The sequence below is a fragment of the Heteronotia binoei genome, chromosome 10 (genome assembly GCF_032191835.1).
Source record: "Heteronotia binoei isolate CCM8104 ecotype False Entrance Well chromosome 10, APGP_CSIRO_Hbin_v1, whole genome shotgun sequence".
NCBI lineage: Eukaryota > Metazoa > Chordata > Lepidosauria > Squamata > Gekkonidae > Heteronotia > Heteronotia binoei.
The window spans coordinates 4,068,218-4,091,132 of NC_083232.1; the positions used below are offsets into that span (position 1 = coordinate 4,068,218).

General features: G+C 50.3%; 1 protein-coding gene and 1 non-coding gene across 5 annotated transcripts in view; both read right to left on the reverse strand.

Annotated features, from left to right (window-relative positions):
* NBEAL2 (neurobeachin like 2) overlaps positions 1-22,915 on the reverse strand; it is a 354,508-nt gene that overhangs the window by 94,853 nt on the left and 236,740 nt on the right. For all 4 annotated transcript variants that reach the window (XM_060247903.1, XM_060247901.1, XM_060247900.1 and 1 more), the window contains 8 exons: positions 22,062-22,194; positions 19,168-19,287; positions 18,112-18,442; positions 15,892-15,974; positions 14,910-15,002; positions 10,847-11,018; positions 6,117-6,250; positions 3,686-3,845 (listed from right to left, as the gene is read on the reverse strand). In XM_060247903.1, the coding sequence (XP_060103886.1) occupies positions 3,686-3,845; positions 6,117-6,250; positions 10,847-11,018; positions 14,910-15,002; positions 15,892-15,974; positions 18,112-18,442; positions 19,168-19,287; positions 22,062-22,194 (1,226 nt within the window). The remainder of the gene's footprint in view (positions 1-3,685; positions 3,846-6,116; positions 6,251-10,846; positions 11,019-14,909; positions 15,003-15,891; positions 15,975-18,111; positions 18,443-19,167; positions 19,288-22,061; positions 22,195-22,915) is intronic.
* On the reverse strand, positions 20,497-20,570 carry TRNAP-AGG (transfer RNA proline (anticodon AGG)). The gene has a single exon. It is a non-coding gene; the product is annotated as a tRNA-Pro (tRNA).

Here is a 22,915-nt window from a genome sequence, read left to right on the forward strand (position 1 = left end):
CCTAGGAGGATTCTCCCCTCGTCTATACAACATGAGGGCCACGTGAAGGCTACTTTAATTCCCACCATGGACAGGCTGTCGATCACGCAGGTACACAAGTCATAAGGACCACGGTGTGATTATTGTGTAAGCTCTTGGAGGATTGGCTACATCAGAGGGGCGTGGCCTAAAATGCAAAGGAGCTCCTGCTAGAATTCCACCCCTGAATAGCGCTGTGTAAAGACTGCGTAAAGACTAGAAGGAAAGTTATGATCTCGCCTATACTGAACTTTTGAGTAGCACCATTTTAATTGTTCATTTTTACTGTTTTAAATTGTAATGTTAAATTGTGTTTGATTGACTGCTAGCCGCCCAGATAGGGTGGGATAGAAAACTAAAGTAATAAATAATAAATAAACTATTGCAGCAAAAACAACATTAGAGGTTGAAAGACAATATTTGCATTGCAGCAATTATCATCAGGATGCAGACATTCAGAAAATTCACAATTGTGATCCAAAACGCAAACACTACAAAGAGGTGCAGTGTTGAAAACTCAAACACATGGAAGAAGAAGGTATGACATTTGTACCCTGCCCTCCACTCTGAATCTCAGAGTGGCTCACAATCTCCTTTATCTTCCTCCCCCACAACAGACACCCTGTGAGGTGGGTGGGGCTGAGACGGCTCTCCCAGCAGCTGCCCTTTCAAGGACAACCTCTGCCAGAGCTCTGGCTGACGCAAGGCCATGCTAGCAGGTGCAAGGGGAGGAGTAAGGAATCAAACCCTGTTCTCCCAGATAAGAGTCTGCACACTTAACCACTGCACCCAACTGGCTCTCTCTTAGAGCTATGGCTGACCCAAGGCCATCCTAGCAGGTGCAAGTGGAGGAGTGGGGAATCAAACTCGGTTCTCCCAGATAAGAGTCCGTGCACTTAACCACTACACCAAACTGGCTCTCCAGTAGAGCTATGGCTGACCCAAGGCCATCCCAGGAGGTGCAAGTGGAGGAGTGGGGAATCAAACCCGGTTCTCCCAGATAAGAGTCCATGCACTTAACCACTACACCAAACTGGCTCTCTATTAGAGCTATGGCTGACCCAAGGCCATTCCAGCAGGTGCAAGTGGAGGAGTGGGGGATCAAACCCGGTTCTCCCAGATAAGAGTCCGCGCACTTAACCACTACACCAAACTGGCTCTCTGTTAGAGCTATGGCTGACCCAAGGCCATTCCAGCAGGTGTGAGTGGAGGAGTGGGGAATCATACGTGGTTCTCCCAGATAAGAGTCCACGCACTTAACCACTACACCAAACTGGCTCTCTATTAGAGCTATGGCTGACCCAAGGCCATTCCAGCTGCTGCAAGTGGAGGAGTGGGGAATCAAACCCGGTTCTCCCAGATAAGAGTCCGCGCACTTAACCACTACACCAAACTGGCTCTTGTAAGCTTATAAGTAGCTTGTAAGATGCGAGAACCAGTGTAGTCTCGTTTCTGTATGCCTTCCTCCGATCTTACAGGTTCATGTGCTGAAGGTTTCCGTGACTTTTATATAATGTAGAACAAGGTGTAATGAACTTCAAATAGTTATCATACCTATACAGCACTTAGAACAGATGAAGGAATCACCAGTCAAAGTTTCAGCCTTTCAAATGTGGCATCCCACCTAAAGCAACTCACAGTTGGCCTGAGGAAGGCCTACAGAAACAAGCAGGATTGGACTGGACTGTTTGCCCCCCTAGGCAAGGCTAACTTCTGCCCCCCCCCGCCCCGCACTGATAACATTGAGTCACATGGGGGGAGTACCCCATTTGGTGCCCCCAGAAGGCTGGAGATCTAGGCGATCATCTAGTTTGCCCAGTGGCAGAGCCAGCCCTGGAAAATAAGATTATAACAGCTCTTGTAGTACTGGGTCCCATGCTCTTTAACTTGTTCATTAATGATATGGAGTTGGGAGTAAGCAGTGAAGTGGCCAAGTTTGCGGATGACACTAAATTGTTCAGGGTGGTGAGAACCAGAGAGGATTGTGAGGGACTCCAAAGGGATCTGCTGAGGCTGGCTGAGTGGGCGTCAACGTGGCAGATGCGGTTCAATGTGGCCAAGTGCAAAGTAAGGCACATTGGGGCCAAGAATCCCAGCTATAAATACAAGTTGATGGGTTGTGAACTGGCAGAGATTGACCAAGAGAGAGATCTTGGGGTCGTGGTAGAGAACTCACTGAAAATGTCAAGACAGTGTGCGATTGTAATAAAAAAGGCCAACGCCATGCTGGGAATTATTAGGAAGGGAACTGAAAACAAATCAGCCAGCATCATAATGCTCCTGTATAAATCGATGGTGAGGTCTCATTTGGAATACTGTGTACAATTCTGGTCACCGCACCTCAAAAAGGATATTATAGCATTGGAAAAAGTGCAGAAAAGGGCAACTAGAATGATTAAAGGTTTGGAACACTTTCCCTATGAAGAAAGGTTAAAACGCTTGGGGCTCTTGAGCTTGGAGAAATGTCGACTGCGGGGTGACATGATAGAGGTTGACAAGATTATGCCTGGGATGGAGAAAGTAGAGAAAGAAGTCCTTTTTTCTCCTTTCTCACAATATGAGAACTCGTGGTCACTCAATGAAATTGCTGAGCAGTCAGGTTAAAATGGATAAACGGAAGTACTTCTTCACCCAAAGGGTGATTAACATGTGGAATTCACTGCCACAGGAGGTGGTGGCAGCTACAAGCATAGACAGCTTTAAGAGGAGATTGGATAAAAATATGGAGCAGAGGTCCATCAGTGGCTATTAGCCACAGTATATATATATATGTGTGTGTGTGTGTGTGTGTGTATGTGTATATGTGTGTGTGTGTGTGTATACACACACACATATATTGGCCACTGTGTGAAACAGTGTTGGAATGGATGGGCCAATGGCCTGATCCAGCATGGCTTCTCTTATGTTCTTACAAACTTTTGCTTGGAAGGCTGATCACAGAAGAATAGATGCTTTTGAGTTGTGGTGCTGGAGAAGACTCTTGAGAGTCCCTTGGACTGCAAGAAGATCCAATCAGTCAGTCCTAAGGGAAATCTGCCCTGCCTGTTCCCTGGACAATCAGATGCTGAAGCTGAAGCTGAAACGCAAATCCTTTGGCCACCCAATGAGAAGGGAACACTCTCTGGAGAAGACCCTGATGCTGGGAAAGACAGAAGGCCAAAGAAGAAGGGGACGGGGCAAAAGATGAGATGGCTGCACAGCATTACTGAAGCAACAAACACGAATTTGAGCAGACTTCGGAGGATGGCGGAAGGCAGGAGGGCCTGGCATGACTTGGTCCATGGGGTCGCAAAGAGTCGGAATCGACTGTGCGACTGAACAACAACACTTGTCTCAGTTTTCAGCATTGCAACTCTTTGTATTTGGGTTCGTATTGTGAATTTTCTGAACTTTCTGAACGTTTGTGTCTGATAATCAGCGTTATTATACAAACATTGTCTTCCAACCTTAACGTTGTTTTTGCTGTATGTACACAGTGCTCTTGGTCTTTTGTTCTGCAATCCCACAGGTAAAGTTGCCTCACGTGGAGAGGATCATCATTGCACCTCTGGGGTGAGGTCCTCCAAACCCCTGAATGAGAGCCACACATAGGCCACCTTAAGAAAGTCGTTTCAGCCACGCGGGATGCCTCCCCTACCAGATGACCCGCAAACCGCCCTACGCTCACCCAACCGGACAGCAAAGTCACTGTTGCTCCAGATGTGGAAGTCGAAAAGCAGATACTGGTAGAGGAGGTGCAGCAGAAGATGGTGTCCTTCGGAAGCCACCTGCTCCATGAGGATCTGAGACGCCATCAGCACGTTCATGTCCATCATCTGGCTGGGGACCTGGTGGGGGAGAAGAGATGGTGGGGCATTAGCCTGAGTGGAACACGGCCCTACTGAGTTAGCTGGGGAGTTGGCACGGAGGGTGCCCTTGGCCCTAGCCCCACTCCCTTTGGAAACGGCCAGGGGTCATTTCATAGAAAAAGAGGTGCCAGAGCTCATTAGCACAACTCATTTGCATATGCCACACGCCGCTGACATCTACCTTAAAATGCTTCTTGAATTATAATTCTTGCAATAAAACTTTACGCCAGTTTGGTGTAGCGGTTAAGTGCACGGACTCTTATCTGGGAGAACCGGGTTTGATTCCCCACTCCTCCACTTGCAACTGCTGGAATGGCCTTGGGTCAGCTACAGCTCTAATAGAGAGCCAGTTGGGTGTAGTGGTTAAGTGCACGGACTCTTATCTGGGAGGACCGGGTTTGATTCCCCACTCCTCCCCTTGCACCTGCTGGAATGGCCTTGGGTCAGCCATAGCTCTAACAGAGAACCAGTTAGGTGTAGTGGTAAAGTGCGTGGATTCTTATCTGGGAGAACCGGGTTTGATTCTCCACTCCTCCACTTGCACCTGCTGGCATGGCCTTGGGTCAGCCACAGCTCCAATAGAGAGCCAGTTGGGTGTAGTGGTTAAGTGCACGGACTCTTATCTGGGAGAACTGGGTTTGATTCCCCACTCCTCCACTTGCACCTGCTAGCATGGCCTTGGGTCAGCCATAGCTCTAATAGAGAGCCAGTTGGGTGTAGTGGTTAAGTGTGCGGACTCTTATCTGGGAGATCCGGGTTTGATTCCCCCCTCCTCCACTTGCACCTGCTGGCATGGCCTTGGGTCAGCCATAGCTCTGGCAGAGTTGTCCTTGAAAGGGCAGCTGCTGTGAGAGCCCTCTCCAGCCTCACCCACCTCACAGGGTGTCTGTTGTGGGGGAGGAAGGTAAAGGAGATTGTGAGCCACTTTGAGGCTCTTCGGAGTGGAAAGCGGGATATAAATCCAACATCTTCATCTACCTCACAGGGTGACTGTTGTGGGGGGGAGGAGGTAAAGGAGATTGTGAGCCGCAATGAGGCTCTTCGGAGTGGAAAGCCGGATATAAATCTAACATCTTCATCTACCTCACAGGGTGTCTGTGGTGGGGGAGGAAGGAAAAGGAGATTGTGAGCCGCTCTGATACTCTTCGGAGTGCAGGGTAGGATATAAATCCAATATCTTCATCCACCTCACAGGGTGTCTGTTGTGGGGGAGGAAGGTAAAGGAGATTGTGAGCCGCTCTGAGACTCTTGAGTGGAGGGCGGAATATAAATCCAATGTCTTCTTTTTCTTCTTCTTCTACTTTTTCAATGATTTTTCAACTTTTTCAGCTTTTCTCCTACGTGGCCACAGCGGCACGATGAAGATTTCCATCTCTCTGCTTTAGATTGTTTTAGTTATTTCCCCGGTTTTTTGTGGGGTAAAATGTTAGAAAGTTTGTCCAATCTTAAGAGTTTAGAGAAATTCTCAGTGGGGGTTTGAACAATGGAGCCCAGAATACTGCAGGTTTTTTTTTTTAAGCTGGAACGCAGTTCCGGCTGGCTTGGCGTAAGGGGGTGTGGCCTAATGTGCAAATGAGTTCCTGCTGGACTTTTCCTGCAAAAAAGCCCGGTGTGTAACAATGGTCATGTCACGCGGTGTGTGACCTGATATGCAAATGAGTTCCTGCTGGGCTTCTCCTACCAAAAAAGCCATGGAAATACTCAATTAAAAAGCCACTGAAGACCAGTGTTCCCTCTAAGCGGAGTTAGCGAGAGGTAGCTCAGAGATTTTTAGCTTCCAGCTCACACATTTTTGTCTTAGCTCAGGAAGGATGACCCCAGAGCCCACAGATTTATGCAATAGCTCACAACTTTAATGCCAATAAGCAGGGGTGGAATTCTAGCAGGATCTCCTTTGCATATTAGGCCACACCCCCCTGATGTAGCCAATCCTCCAAGAGCTGACAAGGCTCTTTTTTGTAAGCTCTTGGAGAATTGGCTACATCAGGGGTGTGTGGCCTAATATGCAAAAGAGCTCCTGCTAGAATTCCACCCTGCCAGTAACTCACAAAGCAGGATTTTTGCTCACAAGAGTCTGCAGCTTAGGGGGAACATTGCTGAAGACCACGCCAGTTAAGCAGCTCTTCTCGTAACCCCCAGCTGGGGGACAGATCCTACGCCTGTCCATCCACTGCATGTGGAATTCTCCCGTAACAGAACCCTCCCGCAAGATCCTAGGGCATTAGCCTAGCCTGGAATGGAAAGACTTACATTCTGGAGCAGGGCTCCCATGATTGCTGGCCCGTGGCACTGGACCAGGCTCTCCTGATTGACCGCGTGGCCTCGGAGAAAGTTCTTCACCAAGAGGAGGAAGGCCGCCACCCTGTTCTTCTCCAGCCGGCTTTCTGTGAATGGAAGACGCACGCCTCGGTCAACCCCAGAGAGGACAAACAGGGAGTTTTTCTTACCGAAAAAAGAGCGCCTGGGATGACAAAAAGACATATTTGGGGAGGAGCAGTGGTCCAGTCAGAGGATGAGCCTCTGCTTGGCACGCAGGAGGTCCCAGGTTCAATCCCTGGCACCTCCAGTTAAAAAGACCAGGCAGGAGGTGATGGGAAAGACCTCAGTCTGAGACCCTGGAGACTAATGGAGAAGGGCCGTGGCTCAGTGGAAGAGCCTCTGCTCAGCATGCAGAAGGTCCCAGGTTCAATCCCCGGCACCTCCAGTTAAAAAGACCAGGCAGGAGGTGATGGGAAAGACCTCTGCAGGGGTCCCTGGCATCCTAAGTAGACAAGATGGACTTTGATGGAGGGAAGGTTTGATTCAGTAGCAGGCAGCTTTATGTGTATTTGGGGAGGACCTGTGACTCAGTAGAAGTGCCTCTGCTTGGCACGCAGGAGGTCCCAGGTTCAATCCCCAGCATTTCCAGTTATAAGGATCTGGCAGTAGGGGATGTGAAAGACCTCAGCCTGAGACCCTGGAGGGCCACAGAGAGGGGCCATAGCTCAGCGGCAGAGCCTCCGCTCGGCATGTAGAAGGTCCCAGGTTCAATCCCCAGCATCTCCCAGTTAAAAGGACCAGGCAGTAGGTGATGGGAAAGACCTCAGCCTGAGACCCTGGAGAGCCATAGAGAGGGGCCATAGCTCAGGGGAAGAACCTCTGCTTGGCATGCAGAAGGTCCCAGGTTCAATCCCCAGCATCTCCCAGTTAAAAGGACCAGGCAGTAGGTGATGGGAAAGACCTCAGCCTGAGACCCTGGAGAGCCATAGAGAGGGGCCATAGCTCAGGGGAAGAACCTCTGCTTGGCATGCAGAAGGTCCCAGGTTCAATCCCCAGCATCTCCCAGTGAAAAGGACCAGGCAGTAGGTGATGGGAAAGACCTCAGCCTGAGACCCTGGAGGGCCATAGAGAGGGGCCATAGCTCAGGGGAAGAACCTATGCTTGGCATGCAGAAGGTCCCAGGTTCAATCCCCAGCATCTCCCAGTGAAAAGGACCAGGCAGTAGGTGATGGGAAAGACCTCAGCCTGAGACCCTGGAGAGCCATAGAGAGGGGCCATAGCTCAGGGGAAGAACCTCTGCTTGGCATGCAGAAGGTCCCAGGTTCAATCCCCAGCATCTCCCAGTTAAAAGGACCAGGCAGTAGGTGATGGGAAAGACCTCAGCCTGAGACCCTGGAGAGCCATAGAGAGGGGCCATAGCTTAGTAGCAGAGCCTCCGCTCGGCATGTAGAAGGTCCCAGGTTCAATCCCCAGCATTTCCAGTTAAAAGGATCTGGCAGTAGGGGATATGAAAGACCTCCACCTGAGGCCCTGGAGAGCCACTGGCAGGCCTGTAGCCACAGGGGGCCAGTGGGGGCACTGCCCCCGACTTCCAGGGCAGGGCCCCCCAACTCCCAGGGGGCCTCCAGGGTGCAGTCGTCTCCCCCCACCCCCTTTTGTCATGGCTGAACCTGCGAAGTGCCGTCAGCAGCAGCTGGAGCCGGGCGAGCTGAGCGGGGCACAGTGCAATGCAGCAGCAAAAGCAGCAGGTGGAGGAGTGGGAGGTGGATAGGGTTGCCAAGTCCAATGCAAGAAATATCTGGGGACTTTGGGGGTGGAGCCAGGAGACTTTGGGGGTGGAGCCAGGAGACCTTGGGGGTGGAGCCAGGAGACATTGGGGGTGGAGCCAGAAGCAATGTCGTGCCAAGCACAATTGAACTCCAAAGGGAGTTCTGGCCATCACATTTAAGGGGAATGAACACCTTTTCAATGCCTTCCTTCCATAGGGAATAATGAAGGATAGGGGCACCTTCTTTTGGGACACATAGAATTGGACCCCCCAGTCCAATCTTTCTGAACCTTGGAGGGTATTTTGAGGAGAGGCACCAGATGCTACGCTGTAAATTTGGGGCCTCTACCTCAAAAAACAGCCCCCCCCCCAGAGCCCCAGATACCAGCGGATCCATTCTCCATTATTTCCCAAGGGAATACATCTCCATAGGGAATAATAAAGTTCCCAGCAGATATTTCCCTCCCCCTGCTTTCTCGCGACCCTGAAGCGGGGAGAAGGCCTCCAAACCGGGGGATCCCCTGCCCCCGCCTGGGGATTGGCAACCCTCGAGGTGGAGGAAGCTGCATGGAATGGGCTGGGGCAGGGGAACAGATGGAGCGGCTGACTGCAAAGTGCTGGGAGTGGGAGAGGGAGGTGGAAGGAACTCCCCCCCCCCACATGCACGCAACATGCAGTCCCTTTAGGGTCGGCTGCCTTGACTTCGCCACGTTCAGAGCCTCCCGCTTTTGCCCCTACCCCGGAAAGCTTCTGAGAAGCAGCGAGCCCTGCAGCGGATGGGAAAGGCCCCCCCCCGACTTTTAAAATCCTGGCTACGGCCCTGGCCACCAATGGTCTGAGTAGACAATACTGTCCTTGATAGGCCATATTATTTATACAGTGCTCTTCCTTTCACTGTTGTGTTGGGGAGGGACGGTGGCTCAGTGGTAGAGCATCTGCTTGGTAAGCAGGAGGTCCCAGGTTCAGTCCCCGGCATCTCCAACTAAAAAGGGCTCCAGGCAAGTAGGCATGGAAAACCTCCGCTTGAGACCCTGGAGAGCAGCTGCCAGTCTGAGTAGACAAGACTGACTTTAGAGAGAGACAGTGGCTCAGTGGTCAAGCACCTGCTTGGTAAGCAGAAGGTCCCAGGTTCAATCCCTGGCATCTCCAAAAAAGGGTCCAGGCAAATAGGTGTGAAAAACCTCAGCTTGAGACCCTGGAGAGCCGCTGCCAGTCTGAGTAGACAATACTGACTTTGAGGGACCTAGGGTCTGATTCAGTATAAGGCAGCTTCATATGTTCATATGTTGTGTAAAGCAGCTTCGTGTCTAAACCCAGTAACAAAATTCTGGGATCCCCAAAGGGGCCCTGTAGAGTCAATCCCCCGTTAGAGATTTTCCTCCCCGACCGGAAAAAAAAATCAATGGGGCCTTAGTGTGGAAGTCCAGACCAGGCGTGGTCAAACTGTGGCTCGGGAGCCGCACGTGGCTCTTCCACACATATTGTGCGGCTCTCAAAGCCCCCACCACCCTGTCAGCCGGCTTGGAGAAGGCATTTGTCTCTTTAAAGCACTTCTTCAAGCCAAGCCAGCCAGTGGCTTGGAGAATGTATTTAAAGTTAAGGTTGCTTTCTTTCCACCTCTCCTCCCTCCCTGCATCTATTTTCCTTCCTTCCTTCCTTCCTTCCTTCCTTCCTTCCTTCCTTCCTTCCTTCCTTCCTTCCTTCCTTCCTTCCTTCCTTCCTTCCTTCCTTCCTTCCTTCCTTCCTTCCTTCCTTCCTTCCCTCCCTCCCTCCCTCCCTCCCTCCGTCCCTCGCGGCTCTCAAACATCTGACTTTTTCTATGTGGCTCTTATGTTTAGCAAGTTTGGCCACCCCTGATCCAAACTGAAAGGCCCTGTGACAGAATCAAGAACTTAGGCTTGCAGCGATTGGCTGGAACGTTGCCCGAGCAACGTAAAAGTATCCATATGAGGTTTGCTTAGCAGTGGAACACCTCAGGTTTTGAGTCTTAGCGAGGGAGTCTTTGAGAGAAGTCTTCAGAGGAGTCTGAAGTGAAGACTGTGGGCTTAGGCCGGTCAGTTGTAAAGGCAACTGGACAAGGGGGCTGAGAGCAGCCAGTGAGGCTGAGCTCCTTGTGGGAGACACAGCTGGGTAGTCTCTGTCTGAAAGAGAGAGTTTTCAGACAGTTTGAAACTCTCTGAGGGAGTTTTTGTCAGCACATCAGGGCATCTCTGTGTACAAACTAGATCACACAAAGACACACTAAAGGGAGAACTGGATTCTGGTGGTCAGCAGGGTTACCCAAGACTCAGACCAGAAGACTAGCTGTGGGGCTGAGATGCATCAGTATTGAGGGCTGCAAGTCCTAGAAGTTAGCTAGTGTGAGAGGGTCTGTGAGGGAGAATATACTGGCACCAGTCAGGAGTTCTCTATGTGTGTGGAAGAGTGATCGTAGTTTGTTATTTTTATAATTTGGCATTGCCAAAGCTAGGGCTAAACAACTGAAGTATAAGCATTCTGAGTGCCCAGAAGGCTCTTCCTGCCTGAAATAGAATCTAGTAGGATTCTGAAACCTGCCTGGTTTATTGTTTATTTTAAAGATCTTCTGCCAAAGTTATTGTTACATTTTACCTCTGCCTGATAAAATCTCTACTTTCTGTAATTGATCTATTCTGCCAACCATCTGCCAACTGATTTACCTTTTGCATAGTGAACAGTTATAATCAATATTATTTTATCTCTCTCCCTTGCCTTTTGTTATCTAATTAATATTTTTGTGGTTTTTGACTTTAAAACCATCTGGTGCCAATTTTTGGGAGTTGTGACAGGATTTCTGTGAGTCTGACTGAGGGACAGAGGGAAGGTAACTGAGGAAAAATTCATAGTGGTCTCCCTCCCAAGGAAGCTTCTGACTTGATCTTTTACAGGCCCCACCCAGTTACAGCATAGCAACAGCAAGGGATGCAAAGAGAACCTGAGGATTTCCCCAGCGGGATGAGGAGGCCCTGGGCGTTCCGGGATGAAGTCAGCTCCGGGCCGACCAAATCGTGGGTTTCCTGATTGTCTTCCGCCTCCTTTTTCTGTGACGCCGCTTGGTCCAGCAAGGGGAGGAGCACCCCCATTCCACCCACGCAGTTGACCACATCCTGCAGGGAAACACAAACGCTGCCTCAGGAAACTGTTCAAAGCAAGGAGGTGAAATGAAGAAGAAGAAGATATTGGATTTATATCCCGCCCTCCACTCCGAAGAGTCTCAGAGTGGCTCACAATCTCCTTTGTCTTCCTCCCCCACAACAGACACCCTGTGAGGTAGATGAAGATATTGGATTTATATCCCGCCCTCCACTCCGAGGAGTCTTAGAGTGGCTCACAATCTCTTTTACCTTCCTCCCCCACAACAGACACCCTGTGAGGTGGGTGGGGCTGGAGAGGGCTCTCACAGCAGCTGCCCTTTCAAGGACAAGCTCTGCCAGAGCTATGGCTGACCCAAGGCCATGCCAGCAGGTGCAAGTGGAGGAGTGGGGAATCAAACCCGGTTCTCCCAGATAAGAGTCTGCACACTTAACCACTACACCAAACTGACTCTCAGGGAGAGCCGGTGAATAAGACTTCCAATGATGGGTATAAGCAGGGCATTTTTTGTAGCAGGAACTCCTTTGCATATTAGGCCACACCCCTCTTATTTATTCAGTTATTTGTTTGTTTGTTTTATTGCACTTATATCCCGCCCTCCCCAGATGGGCTCAGGGCGGCTAACACAATTCGATGACAGATTCGCATTATAACAATAAAACATTATTAAAATATTAAAACAGTTTATTTCATTTCATTTCATATTATTTGATTTATATCCCGCCCTACCCCACCGAAGCGGGCTCAGAGCAGCTTACAACACAGAGATTCTAACAATCAAATTCAAATTTTAAATACAATAACAATTTATATAATTAAGAGATTAAAACATTAAAATACATTAAAAATCAGTACATCAATCCAGCACTACGCTATCTATCAACTTCCTTCAGTATTTTAGTTTTGGTGGTTTTGGTGCCGGTCAGTTATAAGCCAACCGGAAGAGGACTGTCTTACAGTTTAAATACAGTTCAGATGGCGTTCTGTCTGTTTTGGATTAATTTGTGATGTCATCGTGGGGTAGATAGTACACACCCCCATAGATGTTAAAAGCACCTCCATCTAGTTATTAAAAGCCTGCCTGAACAGATATGTCTTACAGGCCCTGCGGAATTGTAATAAATCCCGCAGGGCCATAGTCTCCTCTGGGATGGCATTTCAGAGGGCAGGCGCAGCCACGGAAAAGACCGGGCATTCTTTAGCCCGGGGATCTTTAACAGATTGAATGAGCTTGATCGTAGCGCTCTCTGGGGCTCGTGTGGGGAAAGGCGGTCCCGAAGGTAGACAGGTCCCAAGCCATATACGGCTTTAAAGGTCATAACCAGCACTTTGAACTGGGCTCGGAACACCACAGGCAATCAGTGCAGCGTCCCCAGCGCAGGTTGGATGTGCACCTGTAAAGGCAGCTCCGATACCCACCTGGCCGCAGCACCAGCTGCAGCTTCCGGGTCCGAGTCAAGGGCAGCCCCATGTAGAGGGCGTTACAGTAGTCTATTCTCGAGGTGACCGTTGCATAAATTATTGTAGCCAAGTCGCTGCGTTCCAGGTATGGAGCCAACTGTCTTATCTGCCTTAGATGATAGAATGCAGATCTGGCAGCGGCTACCACCTGGGCCTCCATAGTTAATGAAGGCTCCAGGAGAACCCCTAAACTCTTGACCCTCGAAGCTGGCTCTAAAGGCGCCCCATCGAAGGTCGGTAAAGGGATCTCTCTTCCCAGGCCGCCTTGGCTTAGGTACAGAACCTCCGTCTTTGCTGGATTCAATTTCAGTCGACTTTGTCTGGGCCATTTCACAGCGGCTTGTAATGCCCGATCCAGATTTTCTGGGACGCAGTCAGCCGGGCCGCCCGTCAGGAGGTGGAGATGGGTGTCATCCGCATATTGGTGACATCCCAGCCCACAGCTCTGGAAAATCTAGGCGAGGGGGCGCATGTTAAGATGGTAAATAGTGTTGGGGAGAGAACTGCCCCACACACTAGTGGGTGTCTCCGCGACGACTTCTCCCCCACTGCCACCCTCTGTCCCCGACCTTAGAGAAAAGAGGCAAGCCGTTGGAGGGCAGACCCCTGAATCCCCGTTATGCAGCCAATCGTCCAAGAGTTTACAGGGCTCTTCTTCAAGGGCCTCCTGTAAGCTCTTGCAGGACTGGCTACATCAGGGGTGTGTGGCCTAATATGCAAAGCAGTTCCTGCTACAAAAAAAGCCCTGGGTATAAGTTATGACAGGAAAGGTACCAGCTGGACATTAGGAAATTTATTTTTACAGTAGGACTGATTCACCACAAGGCTTGTTCTGGTGTCGGAGCTCTTCCCCTCCCCCCAAGTGTCCATCCGATTTTGCACAAGTTGTCCCAGGGCTGCAACTCGCTTTGCCTTTTTCCTGCGGCAAGCAAGATCCTCTGAAAACCGGGTTCTGCTTGCCAAGAGGAAAGAGGCGAGGCAAGTTGCAGCCCTGGGTTGTGAGCTACTGGCATTAAAGTTGTAACCTACTGCATCAATGAGTGTGCTCTGGGGTCATCCTTCCTGAGCTAAGACAAAAATGCGTGAGCCGGAGGCTAAAAATCTGTGAGCTAGCTCACGCTAACTCTGCTTAGAGGGGACACTGCTCCCAAGCACCAAGAAGACATAGCATCACTGCCCCAGACGGATAGTCCCAACAATACGCTGTGGCCAAGAGCCACTGATGGACCTCTGCTCCAGACGTTGATCCAACCCCCTCTTGAAGCTGCCTATGCTTACAAGAACATAAGAGAAGCCCTGTTGGATCAGGCCAGTGGCCCATCCAGTCCAACACTCTGTGTCACATAAGAACATAAGAGAAGCCATGTTGGATCAGGCCAATGGCCCATCCAGTCCAACACTCGGTGTCACACAGTAGCAAAAAAACCCCAGGTGACTTCAGGAGGTCCATCAGTGGGGCCAGGGCACTAGAAGCCCTCCCACTGTGCCCCCCAAGCACCAAGAATACAGAGCATCACTTGCCCCAGACATAAGAACATAAGAGAAGCCATTTTGGATCAGGCCAATGGCCCATCCAGTCCAACACTCTGTGTCACATAAGAACATAAGAGAAGCCCTGTTGGATCAGGCCAATGGCCCCTCCAGTCCAGCACTCTGTGTCACATAAGAACATAAGAGAAGCCCTGTTGGATCAGGCCAGTGGCCCCTCCAGTCCAGCACTCTGTGTCACATAAGAACATAAGAGAAGCCCTGTTGGATCAGGCCAATGGCCCATCCAGTCCAACACTCTGTGTCACACAGTGGCCAAAAACACCAGGAGCCATCAAGAGGTCCATCAGTGGGGCCAGGACACTAAAAGCCTCCCACTGTGCCCCCCAAGAATACAGAGCATCACTTGCCCCAGACATAAGAACATAAGAGAAGCCATGTTGGATCAGGCCAATGGCCCATCCAGTCCAACACTCTGTGTGTCACATAAGAGAAGCCCTGTTGGATCAGGCCAATGACCCATCCAGTCCAACACTCCGTGTCACACAGTGGCCAAAAACACCAGGAGCCATCAAGAGGTCCATCAGTGGGGCCAGGACACTGAAAGCCCTCCCACTGTTGCCTCCCACAAGCACCAAGAAGACAGAGCATCACTGCCTCAGACAAAGAGTTCCAATGATAGGCTATGGCTAAGAGCCACTGATGGACCTCTACTCCATAAGTTTATCCTGTCCCCTTCTGAAGCTGACTGTGCTTGCAGCCGCCCCCACTTCCTGCGGCAGTGAATCCCACAGGTTAAAATACTGTTTTGGTGAAGAAGGACTTCCTTTTACTTCTTCCCAAAGGAGTACTTCCTTCTAAGCCTCCTACTGTGCCTTTGAATTGCCAGGACTTGAATTGGCAGGGAACAGTGTGGGTGTCGATGATTGCCGCTTTCAGGAGACGTCACACCCTACCTTGACATCCCAGTTCACCACTTTGTGCCCCGTCAGCCTCCCATCGAAGAAGTGGTTTGGGGAAAGGTCCAGGCAGATGTTGCTTTTGCAAGCCTAGAAAACCCACACAGGAGAGACACACATGGTTAATAAAGGAGAACATCCAGGCCTCCGATTCAGCAGCACAGCTCCTGAACCTTTCTGACGATTCCCCCTCCTCCTCCCCACCTTGTCCACTGAATAGTAGGTGCAGCTGCATAACAATCCCTGGATGAGCTCCACCGCCTATTTTTCTACAAAATGACCCCTGATGACATCCAAAACGTATCTGGACCCAGGATACTTTGAGGGCTTTCCTCTCCCACTCTCTTTCCTTTGAGGCTCTGCCACAAGTTTTCCCGGCCACCGGAGGTTATGCGAGACAGGGCCTTCTCAGTACTGGCACCAAAATGATGCAACTGGCCCCCAGCAGATCTCTCTGCTCTTTGCTTACCAGCTTTTAGACAGCACAAAAGCCCAGTTTTGTTCCAGTGAGCATTTGGAGTGAGATTTGATCTTGGGTTACTCTTTGACTCGCTGTTAGTTAATCTCCTTCTGCCCTGTCTGATGTTTTTACTATTTTAAAAAGGTAAAGGAAGTCCCCCCTGGGCAAGCACCGGTCGTTTTTGACTCTGGGGTGACGTTGCTTTCGCAACGTTTTCGCGGCAGACTTTTAATTCATGGCATAGATTTCCTTTGACTATTAGGAACCTTAGAGAACGCACTGCCTGAAATCACCAAGATTCCGATGAGTCAGGGCATTTATGAATTGATTGTTTTCTTCTCTGTTTCTCAAATCGATATCCTGTTCTCACTCTCCCCTGAACGGGAGAGGTGGTCCCGAAGCTATGAGGATCCCAGGCCGTTAAGGGCTTACAAAAGTAAATGTCACCTGCAATCACAGTCGCTCCCCCACCTCTTGGCAGAGACAGAAAACAGACAGCTGAAGGCGATCCAGTCGTACCTGCGGCGTGTAATACAGAAGGAGTTTGCTGCTGAACTCCAAGAAATCCCCTTCTGGCTTAAACGGAGATGTAACGTTTGGTCCTGTGTTGGGAGAAGGGAAGGGAAGGAAACTGGCTGTTTTCATGCACGTAGTGCAAGAAGCAAGATTTGGTCTCACGTTTGCTCGAAATGCAAGCCTGTTCACGCCACGCTATGTATTTCCTTTATTAACTTCATTTATGCCGTTGCTCTCACTCAGAAGGAAGGTTGCAGATGTTAAGCTACTTAATTCAACCAGGCAGCGAAAAACAAGGGGTCGCCAAAATTGGGCCCGTGGCACCTGCTGAGAAGCCCGCCTAAAATCTACTAGGGACAGGGCCTTCTCTGTTATGGCCCCTACATGGTGGAACCAGCTGCCGGAGGAGGTGAGGGCCCTGCGGGACCTTACTCAGTTCCGCAGGGCCTGTAAGACAACCCTCTTCCGGCTAGCTTACACCTAACTGACATAGGAAATTAAATGTAGCTCTATCAGATTCTTGCTATGCATACTGCCGCAATGCTTAATGTTTTAATGTTTTAAATGTTTTAAATGTTTAAATATCTTAAATACCTAACTTAAAATTTTATGTTTGATTTACCTGTTGTAAGCCGCCCTGAGCCACCTTGGTGGGAAGGGCGGGATATAAATTATAAATAAATAAGTGGGCGGGGCCAGGTGAGGCTTCTGCCCCGCAAGGGTTCTGATTGGCCACTGGAGACTTGACTGGCTGTGCAGATATTCAAAAACGCTGCTTCGGCAGCAACTGCCACCCTGGTTGATAAGTAGACAGACCCAAGTTGCCTGTTCATTGAATACAACAAAATATAGTGAAAATGGGTTAAGGATACGTAATGAGCAATGCTCCCAGTCAGTTTGGGGTAGTGGTGAAGTCAGCGGACTCTTATCTGGGAGAGCCGGGTTTGATTCCCCACTCCTCCCCTTGCAGCTGCTGGAATGGCCTTGGGTCAGCCAGAGCTCTCGCAGGAGTTGTCCTTGAAAGGGCAGCTTCTATCAAAGCTCTCTCAACTCCACAAACCGCACAGGGTGCCTGTTGTGGGGGGAGGAAGATAAAGGAGATTGTAAGCCGCTCTGAGTCTCTGATTCAGAGATAAGGGCGGAGTATAAATCTGCAATTCTTCTTCTAACCTGTTTGCATATGCTACACGCCCCTGACAGGGCCAAATATGCAGTTGTCTTCTTCTAGTGGTTAAGTGGACAACCTCTGCCAGAGCTATGGCTGACCCAAGGCCATTCCAGCAGGTGCAAATGGAGGAGTGGGGAACCAAACCCGGTTCTCCCAGATAGGAGTCTGTGCACTTAACCACTACACCAAAGTGGCTCTCTATTAGAGCTATGGCTGACCCACGGCCATTCCAGCAAGTGAAAGGGGAGGAGTGGGGAATCAAACCCGATTCTCCCAGATAAGAGTCCGCACACTTCACAACTACACCAAACTGGCTCTTTATTAGAGCTATGGCTGATCCAAGGCCATTCCAGCAGATGCAAGTGGAGGAGTGGGGAATTGAACCCGGTTCTCCCAGATAAGAGTCCACGTACTTAACCACTACACCAAACTGGCTCTCTAATAGAGCTCTGGCTGACCCAAGGCCATTCCAGCAGTTGCAAGGGGAGGAGTGGGGAATCAAACCCGGTTCTTCCAGATAAGAGTGTCCGCACATTTCACCACTACACCAAACTGGCTCTTTATTAGAGCTATGGCTGACCCAAGGCCATTCCAGCAAATGCAAGTGGAGGAGTGGGGAATCGAACCCGGTTCTCCCAGATAAGAGTCCGCGTACTTAACCACTACACCAAACTGGCTCTCTATTAGAGCTCTGGCTGACCCAAGGCCATTCCAGCAGTTGCAAGGGGAGGAGTGTGGAATCAAACCCGGTTCTCCCAGATAAGAGTCTGCACACTTAACCACTACACCAAACTGGCTCTCTATTAGAGCTATGGCTGACCCAAGGCCATTCCAGCAGGTGCAAGTGGAGGAGTGGGGAATCTAACGCAGTTCTCCCAGATAAGAGTCCGCACACTTCACCACTGGAGGAGTGTGAGAGCGGCATAAGACTAGTGGGGAATGAGTTAGAGTTTGCCTTTGACGCCACTGCAGTACACTGGGTGGACACATTCACTGAGCAATTCATCGTGACCCCTCGCAAGAGTTCTCTGCTCTTTTTCCAGGCAGGCAGCTACCTGAGGAGTAGAGTGCCTTCACTTGAGCCGGCTGGAGAGCTTCGTAGAAGATGGCAACAGATCCGAGGTGGCCCTCCAGGGATGTGGGCATCCCCCACTCTGTGTCCTGGCTCCCAGCGAGCGTCGTGGAAACCACACCTTCCCGAGGGACCTGAGACGGAATGGGCATCCAGGAGTGCGGTGCCAGAGAGGCTGGGAAAGACTGAGAGCGGCTCAGGGGAGGGTGAGGAGGGAAGGCCAGGTCTGGCGAGTGACACGGGGAGGGCAGGTTGGGGGTGGTCGTGGTGGTCGTCCGGTGGCCGGCGGAGCCGATGCAACAGGAAGTGAAGGACTAGGAGAGAAGAAAAGGGCAGGAATTAAAACAGAGGAGAACCACCTTTCGTGTCCCAGTCTCATGGTTCATTCATTTGCTGGTCAGCAGAATGGCTATTGAGAACAGGATCGTGACGTCTGCTTGCAGGACTGTGAGCTGACGTGAAAGGTGAAGAAAGTAGGAGCAATTTTTTGCACCGAGAACAGCCCCAACTGCAAAAATCGTAACCTTTTCCCCACACAGCTTACCTCGGAGTGACGTCCCTCTTTACCGCACAGCGTCCGCTCGGATTTCCCACCATCTGCTCCGCAAAAACAGGAAGTGCTGGGGCTTCTGCGTCGCAAATGTAAATCGCTAAAACCCAGTTTATGTTGGCGACGCAAAAGGCGCGGCTCTTCCTGCTTCCGCGGAGCAGATGGTGGGAAATCCAAGTGGACGCTGCGCGGTGAAGAGGGACGTCACTCCGAGGTAAGCTGTGTGGGAAAACGGTTATTAACCTTCCTGTACCGACTCCCCGTCGGAGAAAGCCACTGGATTCCTTACAGAGATCTCTACAATATTCACACCCCGAGTCAATCAGGGAAGCCGTGGCCTTCAGTTTGCAAGACCTGAGGAAGGCTGTTAACGATAGGATGTTTGGGAGGTCGCTAATTCATAGGCTCGCTGTCAGTCAGAAGTGACCTGCCAGCGCACAATGCATCCAATATCTGTGGCCATTGCCTCCCTTCAGGAAATGCTCTTACCTCCCCCAGAGAGGGGAAACGCAGCTGAGCCATTTTTCGGAGCTGCCCATCCACGTAGACGTTCACGAGGTTCTGACCGAAGGGCCGTCGGCCGGTGATGTGGACAATATCGACGCAGTGCTGGAAAGGAGAGGAAGAAGTGGAAGCAGTTATGGACCCCCTTTCCTAGCAGAGGTGTCACTTGTCTGGGGTGACAAAACACCACACTACCTCCGGATTTCCGCAAGGGCACAGAATGCATACTCGGGTTGCTAGACGGTGCTTGGCAAACGGCGGGAGGTTTGGGGGAAGGGCCAGCATTATGGGGGAACTTTTAAAAAAATCAGCTTCCTGTACTTACCGGAAGTTCATACAGGAAGTTACAAAGGGTAGCTCTAGGAATCACTGGAAATTCTATGGTAAAATCCTAGAGATGCCGGAGATTCCTAGAGCTACCCCAGAAGGTAGGTGTCGGAATAGCTGGAAACTCTTACCATAAAATGGAACTTTAATGGGGGGCTCAGCAGCCTTACTGTGTCCCTGTGACTGACAGTGTAACAGGGTGGCAGCTTGCCCAATGGCAAGTGGGACCCCTTAAAGTGATGAACTGAGGGCCTTGCGGAACCTTGCGCAGTTCCGCAAGGCATGCAAGAGTGTCCTCTTCCGGCTGGCATACAATTGACCGACACCGGTATTTAAGTGCCGTGGAAGAAGGCCGCCCCCATCAGAATAGCACCAACTTAATAATCTGTTTTCTGTTTTAACTGTTTAATCACTGTTATTTATTATTGAATGTGTATTTTTAATACTATGAACATATGAAGCTGCCTTATACTGAATCAGACCCTTGGTCCATCAAAGTCAGTATTGTCTTCTCAGACTGGCAGCGGCTCTCCAGGGTCTCAAGCTGAGGTTTTTCACACCTATTTGCCTGGACCCTTTTTTGGAGATGCCGGGGATTGAACCTGGGACCTTCTGCTTCCCAAGCAGATGCTCTACCACTGAGCCACAGCCCCATTCATGGCTCTCCAGGGTCTCAAGCTGAGGTTTTTCACACCTATTTGCCTGGACCCTTTTTTGGAGATGCCGGGGATTGAACCTGGGACCTTCTGCTTCCCAAGCAGATGCTCTACCACTGAGCCACAGCCCCATTCATGGCTCTCCAGGGTCTCAAGCTGAGGTTTTTCACACCTATTTGCCTGGACCCTTTTTTTGTTGGAGATGCTGGGGATTGAACCTGGGACCTTCTGCTTCCCAAGCAGATGCTCTACCACTGAGCCACAGCCCCATTCATGGCTCTCCAGGGTCTCAAGCTGAGGTTTTTCACACTTATCTGCCTGGACCCTTTTTTGGAGTGCCAGGGATTGAACCTGGGACCTTCTGCTTCCTAAGCAGATGCTCTACCACTGAGCCACCGTCCCTCCCCTATTAATCTATTGTTGGGATTTTATGTTGTAAGCTGCCCAGAGCCTGCTTCGGCGGGGAGGGCGGGATATAAATCGAATAAAATAAATAAATAAAATAAACATTAGACAATATGTCAAAAATGTGACAAATGTAAAAAAAAAATAAACATTAGACAATATGTCAAAAATTCGAGTTATATTTTCAAGCTGACCTTTTAGCAGCTTGAAAATATAACAGAAGTCCCAATATTATTACTGTCGTGCAGCTAAGCTTTACATTGTATTTAGGGTTGCCAGCCTCCAGGTGAGGCCTGGGGATCGCCCTCTTTTACAACTGATCTCTAACCCGCAGAGATTAGTGCCCCTGGAGAAAAGGCGAACTGTATTTACATTTAGTATCTACTGCATACTGCCAGTGATATGTATAATATACGTACACTGTAATTACTAATATATATATATATGCATTTATTTTGCAAAAGTTTTAATTGTACCTTTTCCCCCACTTATGTATTTTTTGAAAATTGGATTTATTTCTTATACAAATTAAACGATAGCCTTACAGTTGTGGGAGGGCCCCCTATGTCTCCTGGCAACCAATATTTTTAGACCCAATCCACCACCGGTGACAGGACAGAGCTTGCTGTACCCAGGGAGTGGAACTAGAGTTGCCAAGTCCAATTCAAGAAATATCTGGGGACTTTGGGGGCAGAGGCAGGAGACTTTGGGGGTGGAGCCAGGAGACATTGGGGGCGGAGCCAGGAACAAGGGTGTGGCAAGCATAATTGAACTCCAAGGGAGTTCTGGCCATCACATTTCAATAATAATAATAATACCTTTTATTTATATCCCGCCCTCCCCGCCAAGGCAGGCTCAGGGACAGCACACCTTTTTAAATGCCTTCCTTCCATAGGAAATAATGAAGGATAGGGGCACCTTCTTTTGGGGCTCACAGAATTGGACCCCCTGGTCCAATCGTTCTGAAACTTGGGGGGGGGGGTATTTTGGGGAGAGGCACTAGATGCTAAACTGAAAATTTGGTGCCTCTACCTCAACCAACAGCCCCCCCCCCAGATCAATTCCCCATTATACCCTATGAGAATCGATCTCCACATAGGGAATAATGAAGTGCTCAGCAGACGTTTCTGGCGACTCTAAGCGAGGGATTGGCCTCTCTACTCACAAATTGCTGCCAACTTCTTCAATGTAACACAGACACCCCATCCCAAGAGGAAGCTTTTCAATCGGAGACTGAAGCCTCCCAAGGTGGAAAGTCACATGGTCCTCTGGGGGCGGGGCTTCCCCCATCGGCCAGCTGACTGGGGTCGGGAAGGAGCCTGGGAAAGCGGAAGAACCCCCGCTGGGACCTGGGGATTGGCAAGCCTAAGTGGAACTGACAACTCCTGAACCTTCTAGCACTTTGCTAAAGCATCAGGATAAAGCCAAGCAGAAGGCCCAGGCAGGGTTGGTTCAGCTAGCAGTTGGGGTGGGTTTTCCAGCTCGACTTACCCAGGCGCTGTCGTTGAAAGGAAGCTCCGGGAGAGCGACCGTCATGTACTCCTTCTTGGTGCAGACGGCCACCACCAGCATCCCGTCGGCTGTGAAGAAGGCCTCGAAGCCCGTCCCGCTGGCGGTGAAGAAGCTGGAGGGAGGGGAATTGAAGGGTAGAGAAGAGGCTTGGCTGTTGGTACAGCTCATCTGATGGCCAGGCACTGCTCTCCCTTTCCCAGGGAAGTAAGCCCACCCACAGGCCGGTATTGAGCCCCAGATTCAATTATGAAGAAGAAGAAGAAAACTGCAGATTTATACCCTGCCTTCTCTCTAAATCAGAGACGCAGAGCGGCTTACAATCTCCTATATCAACAGGCACCCTGTGAGGTGGGTGGGGCAGAGAGGGTTATCGTAGAAGCTACCCTTTCAAGGACAACTCTTGCAAGAGCGATGGCTGACCCAAGGCCATTCCAGCAGCTGCAAGTGGAGGAGTGGGGAATCAAACCCAGTTCTCCCAGATAAGAGTCCGCGCACTTTGCCGCTATGGCTGACCCAAGGCCATTCCAGCAGCTGCAAGTGGAGGAGTGGGGAATCAAACCCAGTTCTCCCAGATAAGAGTCCGTGCACTTTGCCACTATGGCTGACCCAAGGCCATTCCAGCAGCTGCAAGTGGAGGAGTGGGGAATCAAACCTGGTTCTCCCAGATAAGAGTCCATGCACTTAACCACTACACCCAGCTGGCTCTCTATTAGAGCTCTGGCTGACCCAAGGCCATTCCAGCAGCTGCAAGTGGAGGAGTGGGGAATCAAACCCGGTTCTCCCAGATAAGAGTCCGTGCACTTAACCACTACACCCAGCTGGCTCTCTATTAG